This window comes from Pavona decussata, unplaced genomic scaffold (assembly GCF_977016875.1).
Source record: "Pavona decussata unplaced genomic scaffold, jaPavDecu1.1 SCAFFOLD_254, whole genome shotgun sequence".
Lineage (NCBI taxonomy): Eukaryota > Metazoa > Cnidaria > Anthozoa > Scleractinia > Agariciidae > Pavona > Pavona decussata.
Window position 1 is genome coordinate 3,159,885 of NW_028145657.1, and position 12,638 is coordinate 3,172,522.

At 39.0% G+C, this 12,638-nt stretch overlaps 1 protein-coding gene across 1 annotated transcript; it reads left to right on the forward strand.

Annotated features, from left to right (window-relative positions):
* Nucleotides 1–1,485: 1,485 nt before the first annotated feature.
* On the forward strand, nucleotides 1,486–9,757 carry LOC146456612 (uncharacterized). Its single transcript, XM_085092842.1, has 6 exons — nucleotides 1,486–2,023; nucleotides 3,167–3,486; nucleotides 4,186–4,267; nucleotides 4,693–4,918; nucleotides 6,603–6,760; nucleotides 7,335–9,757. Exons 1-6 carry the CDS (start codon nucleotides 1,603–1,605, stop codon nucleotides 7,556–7,558), a joined length of 1,431 nt encoding a protein of 476 aa, XP_084948968.1. The 5' UTR covers nucleotides 1,486–1,602; the 3' UTR covers nucleotides 7,559–9,757.
* The last annotated feature ends 2,881 nt before the right edge of the window (nucleotides 9,758–12,638 follow it).

Consider the following 12,638-nt stretch of genomic DNA (forward strand, 5'->3'; position numbering starts at 1 on the left):
TTCGTTCGTTTATTTATTTATTTATTTATTTATTTATTTATTTATTTATTTATTTATTTATTTATTTATTTATTTATTTATTTATTTACTACTTTCAAAGTTTTAAAAAGGAAAACACAAGACCTTTGAAACAGGAGGAAAAAGTAATATGAAGCTACTACAGACTGAGCAGTAAATTGCCCCTCTCTCGACAAATCCCTTGCATGAAGTCTGGCTTGGAACTTTTGCTTTGCCACAGGCCCAGAAATGAAGAGAGAATTCAAACCAATTAAACCCGCACTGCTCTCATTCGTCCGTTGTGACTGATTACACAAGTGTCATTACTGGCCAACTACAGACAACGGAAATACTGTCCTAAAGTGACGGGCATTACGATTTCATTTTCAGTCATATTATACACGTCCATAGCTTTCTTCCAAGAAATTAAGCGAATCCTGTTTGCTTGTAATTATTTTCGTAAACTTTCTTCAGGGGCAGTCTGATTTGCTCTTGCGACCTGCCCTCGATTTTTTTCCGTGACAAGAGTTTAGCTAATGGTGGATCATTCCAGAGGGACATGAACTGCAAACCTGACATGTTTATAAGCAGCGGCAGAAGAGTGTAACTGTTGATGTGAGTCTGGTAAACTAAAATTATTTAATGAAATAACTGAAAAATATACTCTCTTCAAAGACCTTGATACAAATTCAAAAATTATGTTCCTCTTTAATAGCATCGACCCAGTTATCCGTGGACCAACTTTAGCTGCAAAATATGTTGTTCAAAAATTAATATTATGAGTTTTAATAATTTTAGATAGGTAATGCATCTATAGATATGGAAATACTTAATAAATTGTTGTTGTTGTTTTTGATGATTTCCAGTACAACTTAAAAATTAATTATGTATACATTTTGAGACTCACACTCTATTCATGCTTGCTGTTTTTGGAAGAGCTGAGGGTCAGTATGACAGTGTTGTATGTATGATTATTATGTGGGGCTGTACGGAAATCTTTCCTTGTTCCAGTTTAGCGCAATCAATTAGCGTTCTTTGTTTTGATTCACGACTTCATTTTCTCTGGCTTCCTTCTAGCTAAAAAAAAAAAACACATACACGAAACTACATTTACTCACTTAATTGGAAGTGGTAATATTTTTACCAGGAAAAATTTGAATGAAATACTCTTTTAACTGCGAACTAATATTTGTTCCTTTTGGTTTCCAAGCGCATAAGAAGCGTAGCCAATATCTGACTCACAAAATTAATCGTGACTGGTGATAACTAAAATGTTTGCTTGCGAGGCTTTGATTCTTAGGAACAAAAAAAATCTTAGGCCAATGGACGTAATCAATTTTACATGAATGGGTTGAATATTAATCCCTAGATAATAAGCCATTATTGTTTTCTTTCAACATTTTGAATGGCGCGTGAGGTGGAGTAAAAATCGATTTGCTATGCATGTTTCTATAACGACGTGACAGCCAATTAGAACTTGAGGAATGATTACACTGATGTGACTTTGACATCGGATAACTTCATTTGGAGGGAGCGCGCTAAAGTTACCTAAAGTTCCTTTCAATTCAACACGAAAACTTCAAATTTTGGTGGTTTTACAAGGGAATGGAAGATATGCCTACGTTCACACCAAGCGGAGCGCAGCCACTCCTCGTTCGAGGTACAATTCAGGAAAATTTTGACGACAAAATGCCTCTTACAAGTCGGTACGCATGGCCTCGAAGCTCGTCGTCTCTGAGCAATGCAAGTAGTTTTCCTAACAGAAACAGCAAAAATCCCTTTTTTGCAAGACATAACCCGCATCCACAGCGGGTAAGGCATATGAAAGGGCTTTTGAACGTTCCCGTCTGCACGGTAATCGATTCCCCCGGTGTTGAAGAAGATGTTGGAAGGTACATGGTAAGCACGCCGACTATCGACCAAATGCGACAGAGACCTTTGAAATCAAGCCAAGGTTTGAGATTGCCGATCAATGCTGACACAGTTGTCTTCGCCAAGGAAAAAGCTATTCCTTCCATCGGACTAGGTAAGAGCTTCACCTTTTTTGTTTCAAAACTGGCAGTAATGAAGTTCTAATTGTACTTAGCAACGATAAATTGTTGTGAGTGAAAAGCGATATGGACACCCGTTCTTGAAATGATATCCTACTTGATGTCACTGAGCAAAAAATAGCTAATTTCCTTAGTAGTCTGGAGAAAAGCTTCTGTTGTTTCCCTGGAGTGAAATAAGAAAACGTTTTACGAGCATTCTCTCAGTTATTGCTTTGTTCTTTAAGATATGCGGCGTGTTTGATTTTAGTTTAGCTGTAGCTTCAAGTTAACCCTAATAGAATTCTTGAAGTCCATGAATTTTTGATAAAAATTTACTGTCTGAAATGGGGATTTTAAAGCAAATATGGGTAATCTTTTCAGCTTTTTTCTCCTTGGGTTTGTTTGCAATCCACTTTTGAATACATTGTAGTTTTAAATAACCCAAGAAAACAAGACGCTACACATACAGACTATTTACATTTGTTGGTATAGTTTTGCCTTTTCTTGGTTGAATAAACAATCCACTAAGTACTTTATTTTTCTGGTAAAATTCATTTAGTTAACTAAAAATATCTTTTATTTCTTATATATTCTCGGTTTGTTTTATAAACCACAAAAAAGGAACTCGCTGGACATTATATCCATATGTAAATTATTGGCTTACAAGTGTGAAACTGTTAAGAACTCAACTTGCTAAAAGGGTTTTCTGTTATGAAACGACTGAGAAAAAATAATTAGGCTCGAACTATGTGATTGTGTAGATTTAATTTACCGAAACCATCCAAAATTGATTTTGTTAGCTTTCAAACAATAAATGAAAATTAGAAATAAGCAATCATTCAGCACTGTGTGTTCTCCAACATTTTTATTGAATGGTAAAATATTCAAGACTGTGAAATCTGACAGGTGAGACAAGCATTATTTTTTTTTCTGAGACTTGAGACTTCGCTAGCCTTGAAAGAAATTAAGACTCCAAAGTGGCTTTGGAGAAAAAAAATATACACTGCAAGACATGCGAAAAGTTAGACTAAAAAATTTATCCCCCTTCTATTTTTAAATCTGGTGAATTTAAGCATTGAACTGTGCCTTCATCCCTTCGTTGTAGATGAGTATAATGGTTAGTTCATTTTACTTTTCAGTTCCAATAACACAGAGATGGCGAGAGGAGCTTAAAAGATTCACTGAAGCCACAGGCATCAAGACTAAGAACCCTTACACAAACACAACAAGTTACCAAGTGCCGCTATCACGGCAAGGATCCAGACAAGGAGAGCAGCCACCACCATCCAGGGGTCGTGATCTACCTCCTCGCTCCAGAAATGGTGAGAAACCTCTGTCTCCAAATGGGGAAAAGCCTCCAACACGACAGGGGGAATCAAGACAGGGAGACCGACCCTCTATGCTGCAACAGGGACTTCCTTTACAGCATATTACTGCAGAATCTGATGCTGACCTTACTGTAAGTGGAAAGTGACTTGTAATTAATGAAACAGGGAATGATCTCCTTCTCTCCCAGTTTTGGGGTGGAGGAGTTTGGGGGAAAGTTTCTTCATGGGGCTCATAAAGAAGGAGTAGGGAAGAATGTGTGGTTCCAGAAAATATCCATACTTCCGTCATCCATGGAAGGTCATTCATGCAATATTCTGAGAGAAAGGGAAGGGGTCAATCCGGTGGGTGTCTTAAACACCAGAAAGTATGAAAGTGAAATTTCCAGAAGTCAGTCAGGGAGTTCTAAAACAAAAAACCGTATTACCATATTATTTTTAGTAGGACTGTATACTTGGTTCAAAGGTACGCTTTTACAGGCTACAACTGGTTAAATTATATCTGTCTCAGATAGAAACGTTGTATTCATAATGCAGCCAGTGCCTATACATTGTATATATCCAGATGTACTGTAGGTTGAGGCAATAATTTATTACTTCATCAGCCTTCACTTGAAAGACATGAGTCAACCCATGTTACTCTGAAACTTTAATAAACAATTGAGAACCCTGCTGATTTCACTTGTCCCACCATCTCAAATTTTTGTGAAGCAGTCAGTAGCCAGAATCGAATTTCTTGAATTTCCCATTCACCAGTCTGATCTGTTAGTTATTAGGTTGCCATAGTGCATATGCAAGTTACTGGTAACAATTTTGCTCTATTGTTTCATTAGGTGCTAAATATGTTGGTAAATATTCTGAAGCCTACCCATCCAGATGGCATTAAATCGTGGCTTGTCTATGCTCCTGAAAAAGGTAAGGGTTTTTAGTTCCAAACCTGTATTTATGAACAAGTTACTCATGAAAAGTGTGAGAACAGTGTTTATTCTTCTTTTGTACCTTAGCCAGCAAAAAAAAAAGCATTTACTGAATGAAACAAGAGATAAACAGAATTTATTTGGAATAGACAGATCATAACTTGATCTGTTGGATAAGGTTTTGGCCAGCTACTCAGAATAGGCAGAATTGTGTTCCTGAATAAAACACACCATTTAAATCAGAATGCTTTCAAATACTGTAAATGCGCTTTGCAATTCTGGGCAAACATGGTTTCCATAGCAACAGTAAAAGGACAGTAATTTATTGATACTGTAAGCTTGATGCATAATGAATGCTGAAGACAAGAACAAACCTCAACACTAAAAAGACTATTAGATTATCGTTTTTAATGATTTCTTTAGAAAAGGAAATTGTCCTTGACATGATCCGTGCAGTGTGCTCATGCGACCATGAATTCAGAGAAGGTTACAATGAAGTGATGAAGTCTCCCATGTATGACGATCAGCTGCTGCAGCAGGAGTCCAGTCTGGAGTTGGATGAGATTCAAAAGTACAATGATACAAAGAGGAAGGAAAGAGAAGAGATGGAGAGAAAGAAATGGGAGAAAGAGGAAGCTGAAAAACCAAGGTACATTAAAAATTAGAATTTTAGTATAATATTTGTAGTGTCAACTACATGCACAAATCATCTGCATGTATACCCAAGTCTGGGGAAAGGGGGGGGGGGTCTCCCAATTGTGATATATAAGGTCAGCCTAATAAAAGCTGTTGTCCGCTTGAATGCCAGACAAAAGTGCAGATTTTGAGTCACTGTAAAGCCACTTTTTCTGCCCTGTGAATTGTGAAGACTGTGAAGATGTTTTCTATTTCCTTTCTGTGTTGGAAAAAAATACTTTGAGATGTCTACACCCAAGCTAATACTTTGTCGTACGAAACTGCAAAGAAATTTGCTTGAGATACACAGAAAAGTCAAAGGGAGTCCATTGGATAATCTATTAAGGGTAACTTTGCAGTGATACTCAACCCAAGTATCAACATGCAAGTTCTCCTTGGTGTTGTCTTAAAATATAACTTACAGTAAATGTAATGATATATGAACACATTGTAGGGGTACTTAATTAATGTATGCCACTCCCAAAGACATTAAAATAAAATGGGTACTAGTTAAATTAACTCTAGACACAGGTAAGACTGTTGTCCATTGTTTGAATATCAATCTAGTGCCCTAATACAAAATGAAAAGTTCTGTGGCTGTCAGCAGGGTGTTTAATGGGTTCATAAATTTCTGATCTGGATTAGTTTTTTAACCAAATTCTGGTCGTATCCCAATTGTGGGGTCTGTTGTCTTTCAGCAAGGTGTATATATGATTATGTACTGGAAAAGTTTTGGTGGACCTTACACAATGCTTTGGGTGTCTCAGCAGTGGAGCAGCATCCCTCTGGTCTAGCCTGTCATCTTGCTCCGCTCCCAAATTTTTCTCTTCACTCTATATCCCACTTGGTAGCCTTAATCTAGAAAGGGGGGTGGGGGGGGGGGGGGGGCGGCTGGGGAGGATGAAAGGATTGAATACAATCAGTTTCTAACTGTTTATCTGTCTGTTTCTGTTCTGACTCTTCTTTCTTCCAGCTTTGTTTCTCACTTGATTGTTCAAAGCTGTTCTTTGGCTCTGCGGGGCTATTCTCTGACAGCAAAAGGTTTTTCCTCTTTTCTCCTTTAATCTTCTTATTTTGTTATACTGCTTCTTGTTCATTCCACACTGGCTGTACACTATGCTGTGAACTCAGCTCAATTATTCTGGCATAACCTTGTGATTCTTAAAACCGATGCATTCTCCATCAAATACTAGTTTTAATCTCCATGAAAACTGTAAAATGTATGTGGAGGGTGGCGCTGCCTTCCCCCTAAGAGTTAAGTGAAACAGGTACATTGATTTTGAGCCCTGACCTCAGATAACATTTCAAGACGACAACTTAAGTGGGTCCCTTTTCCTCAGAAACACAAATTTGAAGGATTTCGTGGGTCCAAGGCCTTTTTACCAGGGCTGTGTTTGCTGAAAATCACTCGGGTTTTTTTGTACAAAAAGGGCACTTTTGTCAAAATGGCGACTTGCAATTGATCAAAATAGGAGTTCCTTGTATGTGTAACAAAAAGACGTCCAGTTGTAAATTATTAGCAGTTGGACAAAAAAAGTCAGGATTTCTCTTGGGGTTGAGATTTTCTCCAATGCTAGAGGATGAAAAACGAGAACTAAGAAAACCGCGTTTAATATTCCATTTATGTGATACTCATTGTCTCTCATCTTTTTTCTCAGAACTCCCCGCTCAGCCGGCTCGCAGGGTTACACTCAGTATCAATGGACAAGTCCCGGATGTAAGCCAAGTTCTCCGTTTATTGCCACGGAGAAGAAGAAAGAAGTGCTGATTGAGGGAAACAAACCAAGGCCTGGGACGGCAGAAGCAGAAATCGAAGGTAGAATTATGTAATGTTTTAAAAGATTTAAAAGTACCACCTTCAAAGCGCAAAAAGTTAATGAGCACCCACCCTTGAATAAGCGCTCACCCCACCCCCTCCAAAAAAAATTCCGTACTAGCCTAGCATGAAGTAAGAGGAGCGATATTTGTGTTTTGTGTTCCAAAATTGGTTTTAAATATGGTAGTCGAGGAACTTTTTTTAAAATTGTTTATGGCTTGTTTTTGTTAGCTTTTGCACTTTGTTTTGTCTTGTTGAAGCGAAATAAACTTGTTATCCCTTGTTTTGTTATTCTCTAAAAATGTCCTCGCTTGCTGAAAATGTTGGGGAGGTAATAAGCGCCCACCCTCGTGGGCCCAAAATTAAGTAAGCGCCCAGGGCGGTTAATCGAATAAATACGGTAATACCAAAAAGCAGTGCTATCAATACCAGGTGACTGTGTATTACGTCAAAAGGTGCTTTCTGAGGGGGAAGCTTTGATCAAACCCATAATGCTCTCGCTAAGAAGTACCCTGCTGCCGCTAATTTTCCGTTGCTTTCTTGCGAACTTAAAATCATACCTTGTTGCTTTCAGAGATTCGAAGTCGGCTGCAGTCCCGCTCATCTCCGCGCGTGTTCACGCACCAAAGGCCCTCAGCTTCCCGCCACTCGGCTCGGCCCCAGACCCAACAGAGTTTGTATGTTCCACCCGCGGAGTGCCTGGAACCCGCCGCCATCAGGCCGCCAAGTCACCAGTCTATCAAATCACAGCAGTCCGTGATTCGGAGTATTTTGTCATATAAGCCACAACAAAATTAGAAATGGAAGGCAGAGGTGGACTTTTTAAAATTATTATTGAAGTCTGTTTGAAACTATTGAATTTTTTAGTCATTTTGTATAGATCTGCACTCAAAAGTAGACTGCAACCAGTTCCTGTTTTCTCTCAGGGATAAACTGCTGCAGAGCGTTTTTCCCGCCACCCGCGTCGAGTTTCCAAACTAGAGGGGGCTATCGCGCGCGCTGTTTTCCCGACTAGTCATAATTTCAAAGACCCGTTGCCAGGAGTGAGACTGAGCAAAGTTTTAAGAGAACAAAAGTATGCACAGGACAAAATGGCTTGTGTTGAACACCATTAAATTTCACGCTGATGGTTTTATAGTGGTATTTCAGTACAGAATGAATCATTGCTCAGTCTAGTTTTACGAGCAATGTGTTATCAGTTTGGGATTACGAAAGGTCTTCTGTATCCTTAAACAACATGGCCGTTGAAAAGAAAAATAACACTCGTGAAATATTCACAAGTCCGAAAAAATTCAAGTAACTAATGTTTGAAAATGTAATATATATATTGCCATTAACTTATCAAGTTCTCATTTGAGCTATTACTATCGGTTCGTCACTTATTCCTGTATTTCATGTCACGGACTAAATCCAGATTCAAGATGTTTGATAAGTTACTGTCATGTACAGCCAGATGCAGGTTTAAGGTAAATTTTTGCAGCTAGTCTCGTAACGTTATTGCGTAGCGGGCCTTAAAAAGTTAGGTTGTATTGATGGGATGGTACATGTAGGATTGGTAAGGGGATTTAGATAAGGCGATTGTGTGAGCTTTTGTGTCAGGCCAAAACATCTTCATAAGGCAGAGTATGACCTAATGTTCTTATTCCTCGTGTTGGTTTTTAAAGAACGTTGACAAAAGTTTTTTGTTGTTGTTGTTTTGTTTTTTAAATCGGGTTCCAGTCGGATAATATTACAAACATCAAATCATTTTTTTCCCCTTCTTTTCTTGAATAGATTACTCGAAAAAATGCTTTTTATATCTTTTTCTTAATTTTGTCTTGGTGTTTTAACGCTATTATAGAGCCTTTTTGTTTATTTGAATAGCTATGAATTCTTGAAATTCTTAAAAAGCAAAAAAATGGTGAAATCTTTTTCACATTTTGTACAGCTAAGAAAAATTTTGCGTCTAAGGGAAAAGCCTTGTAGCCCGTCAGTGACTCATTAGAATTTTGCAGCGTCAACTGAGGGTCCGTATGGGCGTGCTGGAAACTCAGTTGTCAGTTAAATTTCGTCCATTTCTCAGCTATCCGGCTAAAATTTAGCCTTTTTCAGCTATTAGTTAATTTCAGGTGGCAAAAACGCGGCATTACTCAGTAGACAGTTAAACAGGGTTCACACAGTCGTGGATAGGTCATGGAAAGTCATGGAATTTGGTAAAAAAAAAACTAATTTCTATCTCAATTCCCTGTTCATACATGCACCAATGGGGTGAAATCGAGTGAATTTTCAAAGAAAGAACGAGCTGCTTGAAGCTCTTACCAATTTTATCGAAGACAAGGAAAAAATTAATAACGTCGACCGACTTTTCCCGAACTTGGAAATGACGGTCGATAGAAAGATAGGAATTGATGCCACGTATCCGTTTCGATCTTGACAACTAACCATACGCAGTCCATAACGTTTATGAATAGTTTCCGTGCACTAGAATAGCGTTCTAAAGAAAGTTGGCCATTGTTTTTCGGCCGTCATGATTGATAGCGTCCTTTGCAAGTGTTACTAAGAGTAGACTACAGTGTCCCGTCAGCGTCCACAACCCTGTGGACGCCACGTTACCGACGCGGCGAAGTTTTACACAAGATTAGGAAGTCGCGTTTCGTTGTAGGTCATCAGTGACAGATATGGAGAAAAAGCCAGGGTCGCACTTTTTGTCCAAAAATAATGCCACGGGAGGAGATTTTTTTGAACTCTGAAATCCTGCCAACCTGGTCCTCTGTACTTTTTATTTTGTTCTTCCACCTTACACGGCATTCTTGATCTGCCACCGATGGTTCGTTGTCTCGAAATAACTTTATTTCGGTTGCGTTCTCTGTGCACCTAGTTTTTAAAGAAATACAGCACTCCTTAATTAATATAAAGAGGTTGTGAGCCTTTACAAGTTACATGTAGAAGTCTTAAAACGTATTGAGAGTTTTGTAAATATCACGAGTAAAATAAAAAAGGCTTTCTGTACTGCTTTGAGATTAGTTTTTAATTTCTGTTTCGGAACCTTGGAAAAAATCTTACCCAGCTTCTTTCGGTTGCCTTGCTTTCTGCGAGATATGTCCAGGAATGCGCGCTAATGAGATTCATGAACTGCATATGTATGATAGACACCACAAGGTTTCCCTTAACCTTAACTCTCACTAAAACTCATAATTCTGTCGAACATATGAAAACGACAAAAAGGCCTGTTTTATATGAAGTACCCAAATTCAGGGTTAGGTGCATTTCTGAACATAAATGCTTTCTGCATGGTGGGACGTTTGCCACGGCCAGCTCTAAGCCTACATAAACAGCTTTGTGGTTCTGTTAAGGATGGTGCTTCCTATCAGAGGTATTTTTGCGCAGTTTATAACGATGCGTGGAAGGAGGTCTCACCAAGGGCTATTGAAATCCAAGAAGAAAATTGGGGGTAACTTCGCATTTTTCAGAGATGATTTTAAAAACAACGATAGTTCTAACAAATAAACTACGTAATGTAAAGGCCCGTTTAACTGGTTTCGACATTTGCTTCAACATGCGTTCAACACAATTGTTGAACCAAATGTCGGGGACGTTTGGACAGGTCGTTCAACATGGTTGAAAGCGTAAAAAATGTTGAAAGTTGTTGAAGCAAATTTAAACTGGGTTAAACTTTCATTCAACATCGATTTAACATTTGCTTTGTTCTTGAAAATGTTGAATTACGTTGAAACCGTTTGAACACCCCGTTCATCCAACATCTGCCCAATATCCGTTCAACTTTTGTTCAACGAATGTTGGGCAATCGTTCAAACCGTTTAAACGGGCCTAAAAGGCTTTATTTCTTTTTCAAATTAAAGTTTAATTATCTTTGAAAAGTGCATGGTTATTCCCTAATTTCTTTTTCAGAGGATTTCAGTAGCCCTCGCTAAGATCGATCTGTAGGAACCGTCCCTCAGAAACCCGAGCCACTCAGATAGGATCATCCCGAGATGCGCAGAACGTACGCGCAGTAACAAAGTAGCCAGTGACTGAGTTAACGGCTTTCATATCAGAAAAACTAAAATAGGTTTACTTTGTTTGCCCTCATTGATGAAAGACAACATTCTCCCCACAGCACCACAGTTGCCCTAGCAGGAAATATCTCCCCGCGAAGAAAGGCCTGATTCGCTGGAATCCGTACATCAGAGAGCGAAAGTATACCCGGGGTAGGTTGCGAGAGCAGACAAATTTTCGGCGGGTGAAAGAAAAGCCGACACGATCAAATTCGCAGTTCAAATCATTTTTCATTTTATATGAAATGCGGCGTATACAGTCATTGAGGACTACGCTTGTAACTACATAACAAGATACAAAGTGCTTCTCAGTTTTCCAGTGAGCTTTAAATATACGAAACCCATTTTCCATGGTCGGAAAACATCCGTTCAACTTTTGTTGAACGAATGTTGGTCAGTGTTGAAACCGTTAAACAAAAAAGGATGCGTGGTTCATGATTGGACGTATTTTCCTCGCACGTGAAAAAAGCGATACGCTGCATACGCGTCATTTGATTGGCCAACAAATGTTTGAAAACAAAATTTGCTTCGCGCCGAGAGTTTTCAGAGCGTAAATCTCAGCATATGTATTTAACAAATGGATTCCATTTTGCTGTGCGTTTGTACTCTGATAACGCACAGAGGACGTCAAAACGTGGTGAGAAAAAAGAACTATGCTACGAGCCAACCTTTTGACGTACTCTGGGGATTTTCAGAGTACAGACCACGGCAAAATAAAATAACCAAGGCATTTTTCTGAGGGAGCATCACGTTGACTGAACCAGCTAAAAGACTTTCAAGCAGATTTCTAGATACTGCACACGTGCAATTGTGATCCTCTAAATTAGAGTATAATTCGAAAGAATTTTACAAACAATATTTTAAAAACTAATCCCCAAAATATTACAGCATGTCAATCGTTTCACTGCGATTTGTGATCGATTACCCGTCGTTAATTAAGCTTACCGGATTTCTATCGCCCGATACATTTGAGCAAATGTTTCCTTCGTTTTCACATCACAACAAAGTTTTACCATTTTTAAACCTGGTTGAGATCACTTGCAACGGTCATTGTCTGATTTTACCGCCGGATCGGGTAGTTTTACTTTCCTGCGAAAATTTTGCCTAGGTTTGTAAACAGTTTACAAAACTTTGTTGACTAGTCTCATTGTCACGGACTCTACACTGATCACTTTCGCCGGTCAAACCATAGCCTCGATCCCACGCAGTCGTTTTTAAGGGACTCGAGTCCCCTAAAAACGACTGCGTGGGAGGCTAGTCAAACCACTGCGTCTCAATACTCTTATCACAAACTCCGCTACACCAATCACGCAAAACACGAGGTTTACGCTGTCCATTGTATAAATAATAAATAGCAATTACGAAACTTTTGAATGCAGGGCACCACGACGCACAAATAAACAGTCGTGAATACTTTCCGTTGCCGGATCTCTCAAATGCACGTGCCAGACGTCACTTTAAATGCGTTGAATAAACCAAACTGATTGCAGGGCTGACACTAGCTATGGGAAAAGGCAATTTTATTTGGGTCAATATTTCGACTAGCTAGCCACCAGTCTTTTTCTGGCCCTTAAGAAGGCTGGTGGAACTAGTTGAAATATTGGCCCAAATAAATAAGCCCTTTGCCGTAGTGTCAGCCCTGCAATTAGTTTGGTTCATAGCAGTCACACGACATCGGTTCCAGACGAAATCCTCAGTTACTGGTATGGTTTTGTTTACGTTAGCCTCTTGCGTTCAACTCTCGCTTGGAAAGGAAATGACTCCTTGGGAGGCTACCTCTTCGGCGTCAATTCGTTCTTCTTTCTCTCCTGCGTCTTTACGATTTTCACAAGTGTGCACAAACC